This window comes from Hesperophylax consimilis, chromosome 5 (assembly GCF_061612785.1).
Source record: "Hesperophylax consimilis isolate HC1 chromosome 5, BYU_Hcon_1.0, whole genome shotgun sequence".
NCBI lineage: Eukaryota > Metazoa > Arthropoda > Insecta > Trichoptera > Limnephilidae > Hesperophylax > Hesperophylax consimilis.
This window is the reverse complement of record NC_142840.1, coordinates 41,320,121-41,339,014: the sequence shown is the minus strand read 5'-3', so window position 1 is coordinate 41,339,014 and position 18,894 is coordinate 41,320,121. Positions and strand designations below refer to the sequence as shown.

The following is an 18,894-nucleotide window of genomic DNA, read 5'->3' as shown; positions in this document are numbered from 1 at the left end:
AATGACGTGTTCCAATCCTCAAAAATACGGATATTTTCGCATTCGCATTTAACAGCCAACTTTGCGTTTCTTCAGATGACATTTGCGATGTCATTGCCCGGGTCTGTTTTGAATTGCTTCGAAATTCGGCCAATTACGCGTTCCATTTTTGCTTTGGTAAATCGATATTTCGATTTGAAATTTCCTTCTGATAGTGCTTCAAATGGGTATTACTGCGTTTTTACATATTCATTGCGTGGCTGATCGATATTTGTCCATTCAATCAGATTGTTAACAAAGATCGTCATACATTTTCATACCTGGAAATCGGGCTGTTCAAAAATCTGTCAACTACTAATGCTATCGTATTATAGCCGGTATAAGCAGTACGCGTGCACATGATTATGAGTAACGTTTTCTACTAACCGGTTCTTATCCCCACAAAATGAGTAAGACGGTTTGTGTTTTATGTTACATTTTGCTGAAGTATATGTTTTTCTTACAAAATGCTTTTTTTAGAGGGGGTAAAGGGTTTAAGAGGTCACTCACATTTTATTTCGTTTTCTAATCACCGCTAAAGCTGTTTCACTGGTGTCCTCGTTCAAGATATATTTTTTTATTCCACCAACTCCTAAAACTACACAGTCATGTAGATCGAACTCTCTCATGTCGAATGGAAATATTTCCCTATCCTTTGGATGCATGAGATCTCTAAGAGTGTCAGAGTTTTGCGTTTCTATTTTCCATTCGTGTGTAGTGAAAAATGACAGAGCTTTGTTTCCCAGGAAGATTTTCTGGTACAATGTCATCATTCTGAAAATTGTAAATATTATAGTGTACTAAATGGCAAGCAAAATGATCAGCTTCGTCTGGTGGCTAAGAGTTCCTAAATGAGTTCCTGTTCTGTGAAGTGAAGTAACTGAATGTGACAATGCGATGATAAGATCGTAGGTGAAAAATCCATTTGAACTATTTAAAATTTTGAAGAAGATTATACAAATAAAGCTAAACGAAACAGGAAAAGACAAAGAAAATAAAAAGCTAACGATCGTTGCAGGAAATCGAACTTAGGATCTCTGTCTTAACGTATTTAACCACTCGACCATTGGGGCCTAATTATTATAAGTAATTTTTGTGGATCTCTTATTTCAAAAATAACAATGTTATCTTGCTTATTAATTTATTTTAAAAAAAAAAATTTCCTGCAGTTGGAAACTATCTTTTTGAATTATTACAAAGTTCTAAAGAGTTGGTTTGTAACGTAGAAAGTGTGTTGTTCTGTTTTGGGTTTCGTTTCGATTTATTAATATAATCGTATTCTTTTATGGATTTATCTTCCAAGTAATTTAAAAAGTCATTCCAAATATAATATACATATATTTAGAATATGTTCCAGGAGGGACTAAGAAGCTGGTGGCTTTACAAGAGACGACACTTTGCAGGAAGAGTTTTGGAAGTAGCAAGTTTAGGACTTGATTAGAGATAAAGTTAATAAAAATATAAATTTCGTGTAAATAGAAATGACAACAGGTACCTGAATTTTTCTCCTTTCCATCGAAGTAGGACATCGTAAGCTACAGCTGGTAACAGATGAGTAAAATAAAACAGTATTGTATATACCAAGATGTTGGTAGTGTAAATTGTTGATGGGTACCATATAACACGTTGAAATGGCATTTTATCCAATGCTAATTCTCTCGTCTTTAGCATGCTGTTGGAAGTTACACGACTGTTGTCCCCTGCAGCGGAGTGTATTATAACACTGAAACGTTTCCAAAAAGTTTTAGACAATCTGTATTAAAAGTTTTAGACAATCGGAATCAAACATTACGATTCTTAATAATTCAAATAATTATATAATAATGTATTTGCATGTTGCCTGGAAATAGTGGTACTAGCGGGAAACTTGTGAATCTACATCACACGAAAAACTAAAAAAAACTCTGTTTTTTTCGATCATAGTCGACGCATTTTATTAAGAGCTATTGACAGATTTTTTTCAAATTTGACCTGAAAATTTTGAATTTCGAAATCCATTTCCTCGAAACGAAAGCTCAAGTGAAAAAATTTTTACCACAAAATCGACTCCAATTGTGACGTGGATTCGTAGTTTCCCCTTATATCACTAGTTTCCGGACACCGTGTACCTATACGCAAAACAAAAATTTCTTCAAAAGTAAGAGATCATTTATCACCTTCGATAAATCTGTCACGAATTTCAAAATGTGTTTGTTATTTGTGTATGTGTATTTTTCGAAATGGCATATCTACATCATTAGTTCACTATGGGTTTGATTATTTTTCCACCAATGACAAGCAACATTATGTTTAAATCTGCCAAAAAATATTATTGCCGCTCGATGCCGTTGTTTAGCAGGGCTGCCAATTCTATATATATTTTTTTTTATTTCTTTTTATTTAGGAAACAAACTATTAAAGGGGAATTCCTAAGATTTTGAGGAATTATAAGGTTTTTGTAGGAGGGAAAACGCGGGACTTCTGGATATTTCTTGATTATCCTACCATATTTTGAGAATGTTCTGTAATTTCGTTTTCTTTAGCAGAAAATTTCTATTTTTAAGGCCTGAACGGAAGAAAAAATCTAAACGAAAATATTGATATTGTGGGTATTTCAGAACGAATGCATCAACAACCCTGTTGTTCAGTTCGACGTAATCGCCGAGTAATCGATTACCTACAGCCCTGTAACGACCTAGCAAGGTTGTTACAGTTCGCCGTGTAAAAGTACATATTCATCACAAGTAGTATCTTCGCCGGGAGATGATCAACATTCAGAAGTGCCTGTGATATTCTACTACCTGTGTTATTGTGCAAATCAACCGCAGTGCGGGCACCACTACACAACCGAAGGAAGACTTGCTGCCGTGTCTTAGTGTCTTTGATGTGGGGCATTTAAAGTTACATTAGAATCACTAGATAGATATTCTATATTGCTAATATGCATTTTTGTCTGACTGACATTTAACTGGTTCTAAATTATTTTCAATCTGGTATGTTTAAACAGTACTTTCTAAATCGCAAAATGTTAGTCTTTTTTCTCAAACGAAAAATAACCGTTTTCTTGAAAAACACCGAAAAAGTTATACAAACAGTGATGGGCTGAAGATATTTCTAATTTTCTACAACCAAATACTCAGACATATGTTCTATATACAACATGGGCTAAATCAGGCAAAAGTTTTTCTGGTACAAAATGGTTGAAATTAACTTAATAATCTAACAAAAATCACTGTTTACGTTAGTAGGTTAGATCTAAAATGTGAAAGTTATTAGTTTTTAATAACAAAATGGTGAAATATATGTTTTTTTTTTAATATTTCCACACCAATTAAGAGAGCTAGCTCTTGATTTTGTTGTGGGAGTAAAAACTAATAAAATATTTTTATAAATATGATTATTGTGCATTTGTTGTGTAGAAAATAGAGGAATTTGGATGTTATATTTATGTCTTTATAATAAATTAAGTTTTAATTGTTTCAACGTATTATCATAGAATAATTGTAATATTGAGTTTTTTTATAGATGTCTTCTATTTCTGGTACTTTAATTTTGAACAACGTTGCTCGCGGGAATGTAGGTTGTTTTTCAAAATTAATTTAATAATTAGACTTTCTACCACCTTTACAGGGTTTGCAATTTTTTCTTCCGCGCCTCCCCACCAATGCAATGAATTAATGACTAACCTAGCAAGTAATATTTTTTTTAAATTATAACTACTAACTTTGATTGAACTTATTCAGTCTTTCTTATAAAGATTCCCAGATACGCTGCTGCAGCGCTGGTATAGCTATACGGCGAGGAGGGCCGTATAATGCTCAGATTAAAATATTTATTTATAATAATTTTCAAGCAAGATTTTTTTAGACTAGTACCAGTTTGTTCCAATCCTCAAAAACACGGTCATGTTTGAATTTCGCGTTAAGTTGCTAACTTCACTTTCTTCAGATGAGATTTGCAATGTCATTGAACCGGTCTGCTTTGAATTGCTTCGAAATTTGGCCAATTTGATTATGCGTTCCCTATTTGCTTTGGTAAATCGATATTTCGATTTAAAATATTTTCCTCTCATAGTACTGCCAATGTGTATTACTACTTTTTCACATTTTCACTATGCGACCGATCAATATTTTTCGAATCAACGATTTTTAACAAAATCCGTGATCTCCGTCTTAATACTATAGTAATGTGTCCTTAATCCTGGGGTCAGCCACTAACACTGCGGTATTAAAACCGGAATACGCAGTACGCATGCACGTGATTATGTGTAACGTTTTCTACTAATCTATTATTATCCCTACGTATTATCTATGATAAGTAAGACGGATTATGATAGTTATGATATAGTGGAGTATATATAGATTGATATGATAGAACATATTATAGAATTAAAGTACGTACCCCGAGGCACGCGTTTATAATTAACAAGTGATTTGCTTTGACCGCAGATGTCCATGATGAAGTAGGTATTTGCACTTCGACACTTCTGAGAATATTTTTATTATAGATTAAATTTTTGTCCGTTTTCTGCTTTTCGCCGATGACATTAAACTCTTTCTGAGAATAAGGTTGTTAAAAGACTGGAGAAAGCTCCACGAAGATATCGATGCAATTATTGACTGGAGAATTGATAACAAACTTGGGATCAACTTCCAAAAATGTTCAGTCATATGCTGTTTCCAACAGCATTTATCTCAGGAATGCTGGGTGTATGCGGCTTTAGTTCCAGAAGGGATGTTGCATTACTCCTGATGGCGTTTAAGCTTCTAAACGGTTTAGTATCAATACCAGACATTCTGGCTAAAATAGGATTGAATGTCCCGATAATTTTGCGCGAGGCCGCCAACACAGGCTTTTGATTCTTCCTAGGTGCAGAACTAACTTACCAATGGTGATGCCCTTAGGAAAAATCATTAGGATAATTAACTGCCTCGCAGGAAATGTGGATATTTTCCACATGTCCTACAATGTATTTAAACGTGAAATATTATTATTCAAGACTTAACATTGTTAACATAAATTTAAAACTTTTTTTTTCCCACTTGTAAATGTATTTGTTATTCACTTTTTTGTATTTTTTAATAACCGATATTGCAATGTACTGGTTTATACTGTTTTTGCAAATAAATAAATAAATATAGTTTTTTTCGAAGTTAGGTAAGCGGATATTAACAGTTATATATTATATTGGAAAACTGTATGTAATTCATGAACATGGACATTTATGATAAGTTGGTTTTTCCTTTAGTACGTCAGTGGGGGCGCTTGGAAACGAATTTAATGCTGTAATGTTCTGAAAATAGCGACCATGATACCATGAATTTATCATGAAAGTAGGAACTATCATAAATAAAAGCAAAACTTCACTGAGTTACCAGTCAGAAGTGTTGAGGAGACCCCTGTACCACGCTGAAGCAATGAGGGCACTCGTAACGTAGTCACAGGGGATATAGTCCGTTACTTTGTCACCGTCCACCAGCATGCAGTGGACCACACCTGTGAAGAAGCCTGTTGATATTCCAACCGGGCCATTTAAGTTATCCACCCAACCAGGCGACGGTTCTTTCAGGCTATTTATTACTAAACGCACAATCAAAATAATATGTAGACATAGAAGATTATTTTATGACATAGCGAACTCTTGGAATGTCGAGGTTCCATCTAATATTGCTATGCTATGTGACAGTGATTTGTAAAATGGCTCTTGAGCCCATTATCGCGTTACAATATTATGGCAGATGAAACCTTGTTATTCCAAGAGATCGATTTCGCAGATTCACCTTAGAATGAATTGTGCCTATAGAATTAAAAGGGCGATATGGTAGTTCGAATAGAGTTGAGGGAGAAAAAAAACATTCTGCCACCATTAATTAATAAACTATTAATGAATTCAGAAAAATATTCTGGAATAAGCGTGAAAGATTAACAGTGGGAAGTAACGGTTCAGCTATCATTTTTAATTATAGTACTTGAAAAATGTTGGTACAGAGGAGGGTAAAAAACTTACCTATAGATGGCCGAAATATCAACAGTGGCAACTCGTGCCGAGCTTCATGTACAACACTCTCAGCAAGGTTTTTAGTAAAAGTGTATGTGTTCGGAAGGTTTCCGACAACTCTGTAATGTAGAAGTATAAATAAAATATCCATCCTTAATTCTGGAGACGATCAGTGCTATGAGCTACGACTTAATACTTAACACTATGAACACCGGCCGAATACACATAAAACTTACCCTGTGCCAGACCACTTTTGTGAAATTTCACGTTTTGTTAAGGGTTTCTTAAAAGTTGTAAGATATTTGAATGTATCATTTTTGTATTGTAGTTTTGCCAACATTGGCCATTATGGAGAGTTACATATCAATGTTTGCACATATAACGGGTCTCACTCCTTTTTTAAATCGTAAAGAGAGTCTACAAACAATCATTGACTCCACGGGATTACAACAGCGCCTTGGCCTTGTGATAGCATCCCCGGCCTGCGCCTTCCACGCACCTAGGCCCAGTGACATCTTCGCTGGTCTGCATCTTATTCGTCGGTCTGCATCTCTTGCTCATCTGCCGAACAGGTCATTCATACCTTCGAATTTTTCACTTCACACCAGGTAGACTCAACGTCATCCCCAATACTGAACACCATCTACAAGTCCGGTCTCCGCCGACCCGTTGTCGAGCCACCGACTTTATCGCCTCCACCACTCCACCACCATCATATCCCCTTACATCTGGTGTCGATCTTCGACCTGGGGAATTCGCCGCTGACTACATGACGTGGTGTCGAGCTTCGGCCCGGAATCATATCTCGCTACTACACTGCCTCAATAAACGCTGTGACCTCACAACTCACAACCTCTCTCATCCGTCTCCTTACCACATCCTCAAACACCTAATGCTTAAATACCAATTTAATCATGTTTAAAATTAAATTAAAAAAACAAAAATCTGGATACAAACAGATCTGAAAATGAAAACATCCTAGCACCAAAGGGGAATTTGCATGGTTTTTAGTTCATTCTGGAAAAAAATAAAAGAAGAATATTCTGATAGTGAATACATATTTATGTTGACTAATTTATAAAAATTATAAATTTTAGATTTGCCTCCAAAAGACATCATCGTTTTTAGTCATTGATTCGGCGGCGTTGAAGTCATGCCTGGAGACGTTGGTCACAGCTGTCTTACCGGGCATTGGCGTTTTCCATGTCATAATGACGTTGTAGCCAGTTAAAAGCGTTTCGGAATAAGCGGTTTCAAAATGTTTTTTGAAATCAATAATTATCAAGGAAAAAATATAATTACGTATTTCAGTATGATAATCATAACCAGGGAAATTAACTATACACATGTTCTACACATTTTAAACGGTTTTCATAGTTTGTGAAAATAACCCTACATAGAATGAAGCATAAACCACACAACTGCAGTAAAATACTACATAATATTATATTTATTTCAGCAACTCGAGCAATTTAATTAACTAAAAAAATGTACATAATTGAAATCCTCAGCAAGGGAGATCCAAATAAGGATATAAATATAACAACTTGTTTTACATGAAGGTGAATAGAGAAATACGATGCAGTATCATTGAAAATATATTTAAATATTGAAGACAATATTAGTGATTTTTTAACACCTCGACTCCGGTGATGGGTCTGGTTTGACCCAGTGTTTTAAAAAAAAAAGATTTTGCCGCAAATATCTCGTTTAGGCTAATTTCCTTTTGTCTATTCTTTCATCAAATATTTACCCACATTTCGACTCAAAAATGATTAAAATCGGACACGTTTTAAAAAAGTTATAAGAATAATTGTGTATAAAAACACGCAAAAACTCCATTTCTTCTCAGTTGAATTCGAGCAGCCGACGAAACAGCATATCTCTCGCTCTGTCCTTCCGTCTTTGTCTCTCACAGTCAGCGCAGATGTTGTCAACCATTCGGGCACATTTCTAGTATTGTGATTTTTGTTTGTGACTTTGTTTTAATTTTTTTTTTCGTAGCGTACGAACGCAATGGCAAAGCAAAATTATTTATCTGATAATGAGATCGAAAAGCTACTTCAGTTCGAACAGTGAGATCAGTGATGATGGCGACTTGGAATTCGAAACATTAGATCCAGAATTTGAAAGTGATCCGGAAGAAATATTACTAGAGGAAATATCTGAAAGTGGAAAAAGAAGTGATAATGAAGTTAGTGTAGGAAATTCGAATGAATCCGTTGCAGATCAACATTTATACGTGTCGAATTCCGGATTCCAATGGAATTCTGCGCCACCAGCCAGCTCACGTACCAGAAGCCATAACATTATTTCTTCTACCCCTGGATTGAAAAACGGTAGCCAGAACATAGTATCCATCAGAGATGCTTTTGATTTGTTTATTTCAAATGAAATGGTGCAGGAAATTATTGAAAATACGAATAAATTCTGTCAGCTCAATCCGAAAAATTCTAGCTTTCCTAACATTACGAAGACAGAAATGTATGCATTTTTTGGAGTTCTTTTGGCTTCAGGAAGAAATCGCGGCCGAAAGTTAGAACTAAGCGAACTTTGGACTACCGAGGATTTATTCCGGCAGCATTTTTTCCCCTCCGCTTTATCTAGAGATCGCTTCCGCTATATTCTTAGCAATATACGTTTCGATAACATTTATTGAATGATATAATATATCGATGAATTATTTTTGTGAATTTTAGCATTTTTAATATATTTTAACTAATAAAAAACTGTTAAACTTTTTATAATTGATAGTGCTATATAATTATTTTGCTGCTGAATTTTTAATAATAAATCCATTTGGTGTTTTGTGTATGTATATAAATTTTATTAATCGTCGAATCATTTTTGTATTTTCGTATTTAGAATATTGCTTTTATTCCGTTTTTTTAAATGAAAATTGTTAATTTAAATTTGTTTTGTTGAAAAATAAAAGTTTTGGTATTTTTTAATGTGTGTCATTCAATGGTTTTAATAGTGACAAATAAATGTGTGAGGAAAGTAAATACTCAACTTGAATTTGAATGCCATTATATAATATTTTCTAATATTTGCATAAGCAATCATCGTTTAATATGGCTATAAATTGAATTTATTTTCTCTTTACACATCTTTCTATTAGAGGTACAGCCACAAGTAAATTATCAAATAAGTGATTTATTTCTGGTATCTAATAGTATTATTGTCCCAGCGTCTGGACGATGTAGGCCCTGTGATTGGTCAAATTCAAATTGTGTTTAAATAAGACTTTAAAGATTAAGACACGATTTCATACTGAAATAGAATCGCCACATGTAATACGATATTTCTTCAAAAATATCGTTTCTGCAAATACAACTTTTGGATAATATCGAAGAAAATATGTTTTAGAAAGTTCATGATCCATTGGATTAATTACATTACAGTGAAAATTATCCACAATTACGTGATTACGTTTGACGTTTGACGAAAAAAGCACGCGTTCATTCAACATGGACGATACGCACCGTGTCAATAGATAGCCGACAGAGCGCTCCTCTGGCGGTGAAAGAACGAACCGAAAGTGGCTGGCGCGAATATTTAAATATGAAAAATTACTTGACCATTAACAAGCGTTTTATAAAAATATTTCTTCTGGAAGTTTATTTAAACTTTGCAATGGCATCTATAATATTATTATGCGATCGTCTGGACGGTCTGGGCCCTATGATTGGTCGAATTCAAATAATTTTACCATAATTTACTCTATGCAAATATTATTTTGGAATTTTGGTTTCTTTTACAAGTAAGGAAATATTTAAAAAAAGGTTATTATAGGTTAGGATAGGCTATGTTGGGTTATGCTAGGTTAGGTTAGATTAGGTTGGATTAGTATAGTTCAAGTTAGTTTATAGATAAGGTTAGATTATGTTGGATTATTATAGGTTAGGATAAGTCAGGTTATGTTAGGTTAGGTAACGTTAGTTTGGGTTATTATGGGTTAGGTTAGGTTGGGTTATTATAGGTTAGGTTGGATTTGTATAGGTTAGGTTAGGTTAGGATAGGTTAGGTTGGGATTGGTTCGGTTAGGTTAGGTTGGGTTAGGCTAGATTGGATTATTATAGGTTAGGTTAGGATATAGGTTAGGTTAGGTTGGATTATTATAGGTGAGGTAAGCTTAGGTCAGGTTAGATTATTATAGGTTAGGATAGGATATAGCTTAGGTTGGATTATTTTAGGTTAGGTTAGGACATAGGTTAGGCTGGATTATTATAGGTTAGGTTATTTTATTATAGGTGAAGTTAAATAAAATAATAGTCAAAAAATCATTTGTGCTAAGTAGGCACTATTTTGCCGGAATATTGTATTACATTATATTTTTTTAATTTACGTTTTTCGATTGTCTCTAGCCGCTCATTTCAGGAATACCGACAAAAGAAAATGTTATCAACAGAAATTATTCAGGCTGTCATCCCATACAGCGAAAGCAAATTTTCATTTTAGGTAATTAAAAATTAAAAAGCTAAAATTAAAATTTTCCCAAATGCTGTTCGATTACTTTTATAGTAAGGTAAATCAGAAGGTATTATTTAAAAATATTTCCTATTTTCCGTGTCCAGCGATTCCGAATATTTACCTATATTAATTTACCTTTAGCCATTTAGGCAATTATTCGGGAAAGGTAAAGTTTTACCCGAACAACTGTCATTCTTATTATGCCTAAACGCCTTCCTGTTCCGTGTTTTAACAATATATACTCACCCTCTCTCTGTGAATGACCTAATATCTACCTATTAAATGTAACTGTTGTTAGTATCACAAACTGGGCGAAGCCCAACCAAGTGCCGCCCGCAGGGCCTAGCAGAAAAAAACCCGCGGAGCGGGTTTTTAACTGCTAGTTTTAAATAATACACGATATTTTTGTAAATGCACACCATCGAAAATTTTAATAATTATAGAAATAAAAATGTTTGTTTCCGCTGACGAACGCTTCCTGTCCCCCTCTCCCGCACTGCCCTCCTCATTCCCCTGACCGTCAACCCGGCACCCGCTCGGCCGTGTCAGGCCCGTCGTCGATTCAGTCGTTGATTAGCTGTTGCGCGGGATGTCCGCGCCGCTGTATATCGACGAACCGCAAAATTTACGGAATACTAATTTCTAAAACTTCCATCTTCATACAAGAAACACAGGGGATATGTTATGAGTTAATGAGGAACTACAATAATATCATATAAAAGTAAGAATATGAACGAAAAATGCATAAAAAGCCATTTAATTTCATCATTTCAGCCGGGTCAATCTGGACCCACCACCGCCGCATGTGTTTCATTTTCAACCTCCGGGTTTTACGTGTTAAACGAAAATCTGATGCAGGTAGAGCATTGTCCCGGAAAGACAAGGGTCCTGGGTTCGAGTCCCAGATGTGACCGTTTCCTTTTCTGATTTTTCTGTTTCAGATTTTCGTTTAAAAAATCACTAATATTGTCTTCAATATTTAAATATTACAATTTGAGGTTTTACTCAATAAAAGTTATTCCGAAAAATAATGAAAATATATTTGCTTACTTTGGTGTTATAATATTTAGCGTGTTTTCATCCATAGTTTCCACAGATTTGAGTAGTGTTCTCCAGTCAACTCCGTTAGGTTTTTTTTTTTTTTTTTAACTTTATTTATTTTCATTTCTTTACACATATTATACATATTAATAGATAATATAAAATAACATAATATATAATACCAAATAGTTTACAAAAGAAATGAAAACCCACTAAGGCACTGACTGCCTGAGTGTGGGTAATATAAAACGATTACTATATTTCAAGTACCTAAAGTATAATATACATTAGTAGAAAAAGTTTTTTTTTTGTTTATAGTTATTATAAAAAGTAAAGAGAAAAACATTATGTACAATAATTTATAAAGTTTCAGCAAGTGAGTTGTAGAAAGGATAAATAAATTTATAGTAAAAGCGTTTCAATATCTGCGTCAATCAGCCATAATTTTACCTTTTTAATATATTCTATCTTTTTGTTTATCATTTGAGTTTGTAGTGGTAGAAGGTTAAATGTACGAGGACCAATGAAACTGCTATGCGTCTGCATTAATTTAGTATTGGTTTGGGGGGTGTAAAATATATTATTTGTTCTTTTGCTCATTCTGTTTTCATTTATTTTGAAATTGTTTTTGTTTTTAAATAGATATTTCATAGTTTGTAATATAAATAATTTACGAATGTTAAATAATTTAGATTCCTTGTATAATAGGTCGGTCGAAAATGTTTTATTTTTGTTATATATGACTTTAATTATGTGCTTTTGAATTATTTGTAGAGGCTTAATAAAAGTATCAGGTGCACCACCCCATCCTATTATGCCATAAGTGATTGCAGATTGCACCAGAGAGAAGTAGATCATTTTCAATTTTTCAGCGTTTAAAATTTCCTTGAGTCTATAAAATATGTAGGTTAGATATCTTAGTTTAGAAGTGGTTTGATTAATATGAGATTTCCAATTAAGATTAATATCTATTGATACTCCTAAATATTTTATATTTTTGACATTAGCGAGTTCGTTGCACAGGAAGCACATTTCTTGATTGCAAGTTGTATTATGGATTCTAATTTTAAGGTTGTCTTTTGGTTTGTTTTTGATGTTTTTATAAAAAGGTAAGTAAAATGTTTTGCTGTAGTTTAAGACAAGCTTGTTGTATTTTAACCATTTTGAAACAAGTGAAATACATACAGTTGCATTCGAAAAAGTTTCTGTCCAATTATTACCATCCACTATTATTGCCGTGTCATCGGCGTAAGAAAAAATTTTACCAGGGATTACAAAATTACATAAATCATTAATATAAATTAAGAATAAAATCGGGCCAAGAACAGTTCCCTGCGGAACTCCGTTTTTTATCTGTGTTTCTGAACTATAATTATTCCCAATTTTTGTTTTTTGTGTTCTGTCTTTAAGATAGTTTGATAGTAATTTTAGTGTGTGTTTTTTGAAGCCCAGTTGAGTTATTTTTTTAATGAGTAAATTATGATTAACGGTGTCGAAAGCTTTTCTTAAATCTAGGAATATGGCAAGACATTTCTTTTTTTTATCGATAGATGTATAAATATTTTTTGTCAATTCATATATGGCATCCTCAGTGCTTAGATCTTTACGAAAGCCGTATTGGTTTTTCGATAGAATTTTATATTTTTCTAAGTGTTCAATGACTGTAAATTTGATGCATTTTTCGAATATTTTTGATAGGTTTGAAACAAGGGATATTGGTCTGTAATTGTCTAATTTATGCGTATCCCCAGATTTATGAATAGGTATTATAGTGGAGATTTTAAACTGTTCTGGAAAATGACCATCTTTGAGGCATATATTAAAGATATGTTGTAATGGCGTTAATACATGTTGTTTTATTTTTTTTAATGTATCACATGATAGGCCATCATTTCCCTTAGAGTTGGATGGTTTTAGGTTATCAATATATTTTTCAATTTCATTAAATGTAATAGGAGAAAAATATTCTATTGAGTTAATTGAATCGTTATTAGAGTCTAATTGAGGAGATGTCTCCATATAATCATGATTAACATTAATGCCGGAAGATTGAAGTACCTCGTCTACTATATTTGTAAAGAAGTTATTAAAACATTCTACAATGGTCGATTTGTTAGTTATTATTTCATTATTTATTTTAACCTCATTTACAATATTTGAAGACATAATTTTTTTGTTGGCAATTTCATTTATAATATTCCAAGTTTTTTTAGTATTATTTTTAGCATTTTCAATTTGTTCACAATAGTATTTCTTTTTGCAGTTTCGTATCAGTCTATTTAGTAAGTTTCGGTACATTAGATATTTTGTAGATATTTTGATAGGTTTATAGAACTTTTCTTCTATCACTGGTTTATCAGAGTTGGCATAGGTTGTAGAGATATATGCGAATACCTGTTAAATTTATCGTTCGTTAATACAAAGGGAATGACATTTTCTTTAAATATTTAGCTTTTCATTTTTAGTGATAACCTTCGCGATGAATAATTCGTCCTCTCCTTGTGCTGAAAACTTTTTTTGTATATTTGTGGAAAGCATCTTTATAGCCATTACATCTACGTATTGAAGGTATTGTCCAAGTATGGAGTGAATACGAATCTGACTCATATGAGGGAAGCGATGCATGTGTTAGGGTAAACGGTGGTTTTACGAGGTGGTTTGATATCATAAAAAGTGTTAAACAAGGCCGCGTAATGTCACCGTGGTTATTCAATCTATTCATGGATAATTGTATGCAAGAATTGAAAGAGGTCGGATTGGGCGCGAATTTGAATAATCTGGAAGTATGTTGGCTGTGGTGCTGATTGCTAATAGTATGGATGATCTACAATCTTTCGTGTCTAGGATGATCGAAGTATGCATGAAGAATCAGTTAATGATGAATGTAAGTAAGTCTAAAGTAATGGTGTTTGAAAGAGTGAGTACGAAAAACGTGAGCAATATAGTTGTGAATGAGGAAAACTGGGAACCGGTGGATGAGTTTGTGTATTTAAGAAGTATGTTTACGAGAGATGGGACGGCCGACAGAGATATTGAAAGAGGGGTAAATGCAGGTAACTCTATTAATGACGGACTGAACGCAGTTGGGGATAACAAAAAATTGTCCAAAGAAGCGAAGCTAGCAGTCCACAATGGAGTGCTGGTACCTACCCTGATATAAGGAAGTGAGGCATGGAACTGGCAGAAAAAAGGATGGAAGTAGACTGAACGCTGTAGAAATGAGATCCCTGAGGCGCATATGCGGTAAAACCATGTATGATCGTATAAGAAATGCGGAGATCCGCAAAGAGTGCAAGGCTGATATAAGTTTAATGAGTAAGATCGTGAAAGGGACGCTTATATGGTTTGGGCATGTAGAGCTAATGCGCGAAGAAAGCAGTGTAAGGAGAATATACGATGCAAATGTGAATGGTAGCAGAAGTCGGGGACGCCCGAGAAGCCATGGCATGACAAAGTGAATCAGATTTTTGAGTCGGGCCATGTCAAGAGTCAGATGGTTAGTTAGTTTGAAAAAAAACAAACATATTCACCTTCAAATTTTTCATACCCTTTGCAAGGTCAACCACTTCTCTTGTACCTCGAACATTAACCAACGCAGCTTTCTTTATTGGGTCATCAAATCTGACAGACGAAGCTGCGTGGAAAACCACGGACACAGCATCTTCAAGTAATCTTCTGTCTTCAGTATTTATACCCAAATCAATATCCGAAACGTCACCGCCAATAGCACACATCTTTGACAGAATACGTTCATCTCTTTGTCGTATTCTTTCAAAAACCTGGAATTATTAATATATTTTATTAAATTACAAGTAAAACGTATTTTTTCTAAACTCCTCAGACATTTTTTTTTGGTTTTGATAACAATAATAATAATAATAATAATAATAATTAATAATTGTTTATTCCAGAATGTCGGGAGGTGAGTGCAATCCCACACATTCCATAAAATATAACTACAATGTTATATACAGAGATAAGTAGGTACAAATTAAATAAAATATGAAATATAAGTATGATAAAAAAAAAATAAAACATTAGAAAAAATGAAAGGAAATATATAGAGTGAAGAGTGATATCATAGGAAGCTTATTGGTATATCGGAGCGATAATTATGGGGGCCAATATTTTTCTCCAATGTTTTTCGATGCTCGATCCTGAGGTCTGGCGGGTTTCGATGATGAGGACGTTTCTGGAGTTGTTGATCCTTCCTCTCGTTCCTGCTACCATGGTTCTCATTAGGGCTGCAAAGCCGGGAATTCTCCCCTCCATGAACATCGAGGAGGCACTGCAGTACCTTGGATGTCCGAACATTATGCGGTAAGCATTATTATATTGAATCGGAAGCCTTTCCATGGTACGCTTTTTGAAATTGGCCCACAGCTCGCAAGTATACAAGGTAATGCAGAAAGCTAAGAATAGTGTCCTTTTCACCTTCGGGCTGCAGAGTCTAAATCTTCTACTAAGCATGTTACTTTTTATGCTCAGTGCTCGCCTCTGCCTGTCGATGTCGTCGTCATCCGTTAAGTTGTTGGTGATGATATGCCCTAAATATTTCGTTGTTTCGACTATTATGAGAGGTTCTCCATTTAAAAATGCTGGGGGAATATTTTTTGGTCCTTCTCTGTATTTGACGACCAGCAGTGCTGTTTTTTTCGTGTTATATAACATGTTAGTTTCGAGTGCATATTCTTCGCAGATCTTCAAGAGAATTCTCAATCCCCTTATTGACGGTGCCATCAGCACCATATCGTCTGCGTAGCTCACATTTTTGATGCATTCTCCTCCAATATGGCAGCCTACCCCAGCGTTATTTAACCTGTGAGGTAATTCATCCATATATATGTTGAACAGTACTGGGGACAAACAACCTCCTTGTCTGACCCCACTCTTTAAGAAAAAGGGTTCTGAGACACCATCTTTCCATTTAACTATGTTTTCTTGTTGACGGTGCCATGTGTCGAGAATTTGTACTACTTTCCATGGTAGGCCTCTTTCTTTTAGTTTGGTCCATAATAATGGATGGTAGACTCTGTCGAAGGCCTTGCTAAGGTCCAGAAAGCATGCGTAAGTTGTTGTTTTTCTCTTCCTGTAGTATTCCAGCGTCCGTTTTACGCAGAATATGGCTGAGTCTGTGGAGCATTCAGTTTTGAAACCCATCTGATTATCTTTCGTTTTCAATTGGGGTCCGACTTGATCTAAGAGAACTCGTTCAAATATTCTGGCGGTGACGGTGGCGATGGATATCGGTCTGTAATTTTCCTGTAAAGTTATGTCTGTCAGTTTAGATTTTACTATCGGTATTATGATTGTCTTTGTCATGTCTTTGGGTAGATAACCACTCTTTATAATATCGGTGAACAATGTTGCCAGTAGTTTTAGAATAACGAACCCGGAAATTCAATTTGTTTACTTTTCGAATAACCTCTATGAAACCAAATATTCCTCTATGAAACCAAATATTCCTCTATGAAACCAAATATTACCTCTATGAAACCAAATATTCCGACCGCAATTTGAGGAAAAAATATGAAACCTGAGAACTTTATGATTTTTTTAATAATTATTTTTATATGAAACGATAAAAAGTGAGGGTTAAAACTCTTTTAATATTTTCCTGACGAAGGAAGGGTGCTTCCGAAACCGGTGGAGTACAATTAAAATTAAAGTGGTCTAAAACAAATTTATATCTTTTATTGTAAAACATTATTTTACATTAAAAAGTAAGGGAAAATTAATGCATGTAAATAAGTCTCCTTGTGATCTAACCACAATTTAATAACGGATTTTAACGATAACATATCTATCACAATATTGAAAACTAACAAAGAAATATTAAAAATAAATGGAGTTGTACATATAGAACAAAACAAAAATACACTAAAAGACCCAGGCTCACTACTTCCGGTTCTCAAAAAGATCCTCCTTGATCCTCCAGCACCCCAAAGATAGCATGTGCCCGAGGAAAATTATTTTACCCGTCCGCATTCCCTGCGTAAAGTAAATGTAAAGAATAAACAAACTATGCAGGGATGATAAAACTTTTTTATGTTAATGTAGAAAGCGAGATATGATGGTAATAATTCACGTCCGCACCGACCTCGCCACAACACGGTTTTAGTTTTTCTTAAATTCAATAAATTAATAATAATAAAAATAATGAAAAGCCGACTTTTAAAGTTAGTATTGCAAATCTAGAAATAGATATTGATAAAAAATTGTGTCGAATTTTGTTTTAGTACTTTCGTCAAAATTATGTTTCCTACCGGAGACTTTTTCATGTCCTCAACTCGCTGCTGTGCTGTCTCTCCTTTTTTAGGACGAATGAGGAGATATAGGTTCCCAATATCCTCACAGGACCACAGCAACTTCTCCACCAGAGCCTTCCCCATAAAACCCGTCGCTCCGGTGATGAAAATATTCTTCGCTTTGAAGAAATCCTTTACTTGAACTCTGTCTGTCGGATTCAAGGGTTCTAGGAACTTCCACGGGATTTTTTCAGCCATTGTAGATATTTTTAACTAGCCAACAACTTACACTGTTCACTAACGACTGTGCCGAATTATGTCGTTCGTCGGTAATGCGCGATACTCGAATATATACTTTTGTATTTAAATTATGCTTGAATAACTTCTTAATTATACCGACAAGGTTCAAGGATTTCACCTTCTTAAAAGCAACATTATCAATAATATTTTAAACTACACGCCATGTATAGGAAACAATTTGGGGTAAGTTTTACAAAAACGGCTCAATGTAAATTATTATTATTATAGTTTTTATTAATTCTGTCTATCTAGTCTAGTAGTTTTATTTTTGGGTCAGTGAAAACACAACTTATTATTCTTCAATAATGTATATTATAATGACTTGTTCCTTCCTGCGTTAATATTTTCATTCCATACTCATTTAATGCGGAGAACATTTATTATTGCAGCAATTACAACATTAGGGATAAAATAATCATCAATATGGACATTACACATTATTTTGACGAATATTCCAAACCTCTGGGATTGCTATATATTGTTTGTACCAAACAACTACAACCAAAGACGGCACCACGATCTTCTGTACATACCACATGGCAGAAGAGATGTATTGATTAAGCACCATAAGACAAGGGGTGTGTTGCGGCTAAATGAAATGCCTCTTGATATTAATGATGCGATGTCCAGGAAAATTTAACTAAATAGAGGAGAGAAAAATATTTTTTTACAGAAAAGGGAAAAAATTAAATCTTTCGGGAAATTCGTCAAACCGTCACTGCTGACTGCACACCATTACTGCATAACGTAAACCTTGAAGGTTTCTTGAGACATGCAAAAATGGTTCCATGATAACTCAACACAATGACAATTCAACATACTTTTAAAAAGTGATAT

The 18,894-nt window shown here is 34.2% G+C and overlaps 1 protein-coding gene across 1 annotated transcript; it reads right to left on the bottom strand.

Moving 5' to 3' along the window:
* Positions 1-5,368: 5,368 nt before the first annotated feature.
* On the bottom strand, positions 5,369-18,015 carry LOC149423958 (putative fatty acyl-CoA reductase CG5065). The gene is made up of 5 exons (XM_089631939.1): positions 17,776-18,015; positions 15,040-15,288; positions 13,845-13,903; positions 6,005-6,114; positions 5,369-5,577 (listed from the first exon to the last, which is right to left on the bottom strand). The coding sequence occupies exons 1-5, from the start codon at positions 18,013-18,015 to the stop codon at positions 5,369-5,371; spliced, it is 867 nt and encodes a 288-aa protein (XP_089488065.1).
* Between the last annotated feature and the right edge of the window lie 879 nt (positions 18,016-18,894).

What these genes read in the sequence shown, in the direction of transcription:
- LOC149423958 (XM_089631939.1), bottom strand. Translation starts at nt 18,015, where the DNA reads ATGGCTGAAAAAATCCCGTGGAAGTTCCTAGAACCCTTGAATCCGACA. An exon ending in AGGGTATGAAAAATTTGAAG is followed by an intron (nt 13,904 to 15,039) that starts GTGAATATGTTT and finishes TAAATTTAACAG; the next exon opens with GTATTCGCATATATCTCTAC. An exon ending in AAACCAGTGATAGAAGAAAA is followed by an intron (nt 6,115 to 13,844) that starts GTTCTATAAACC and finishes TCTACATTACAG; the next exon opens with AGTTGTCGGAAACCTTCCGA.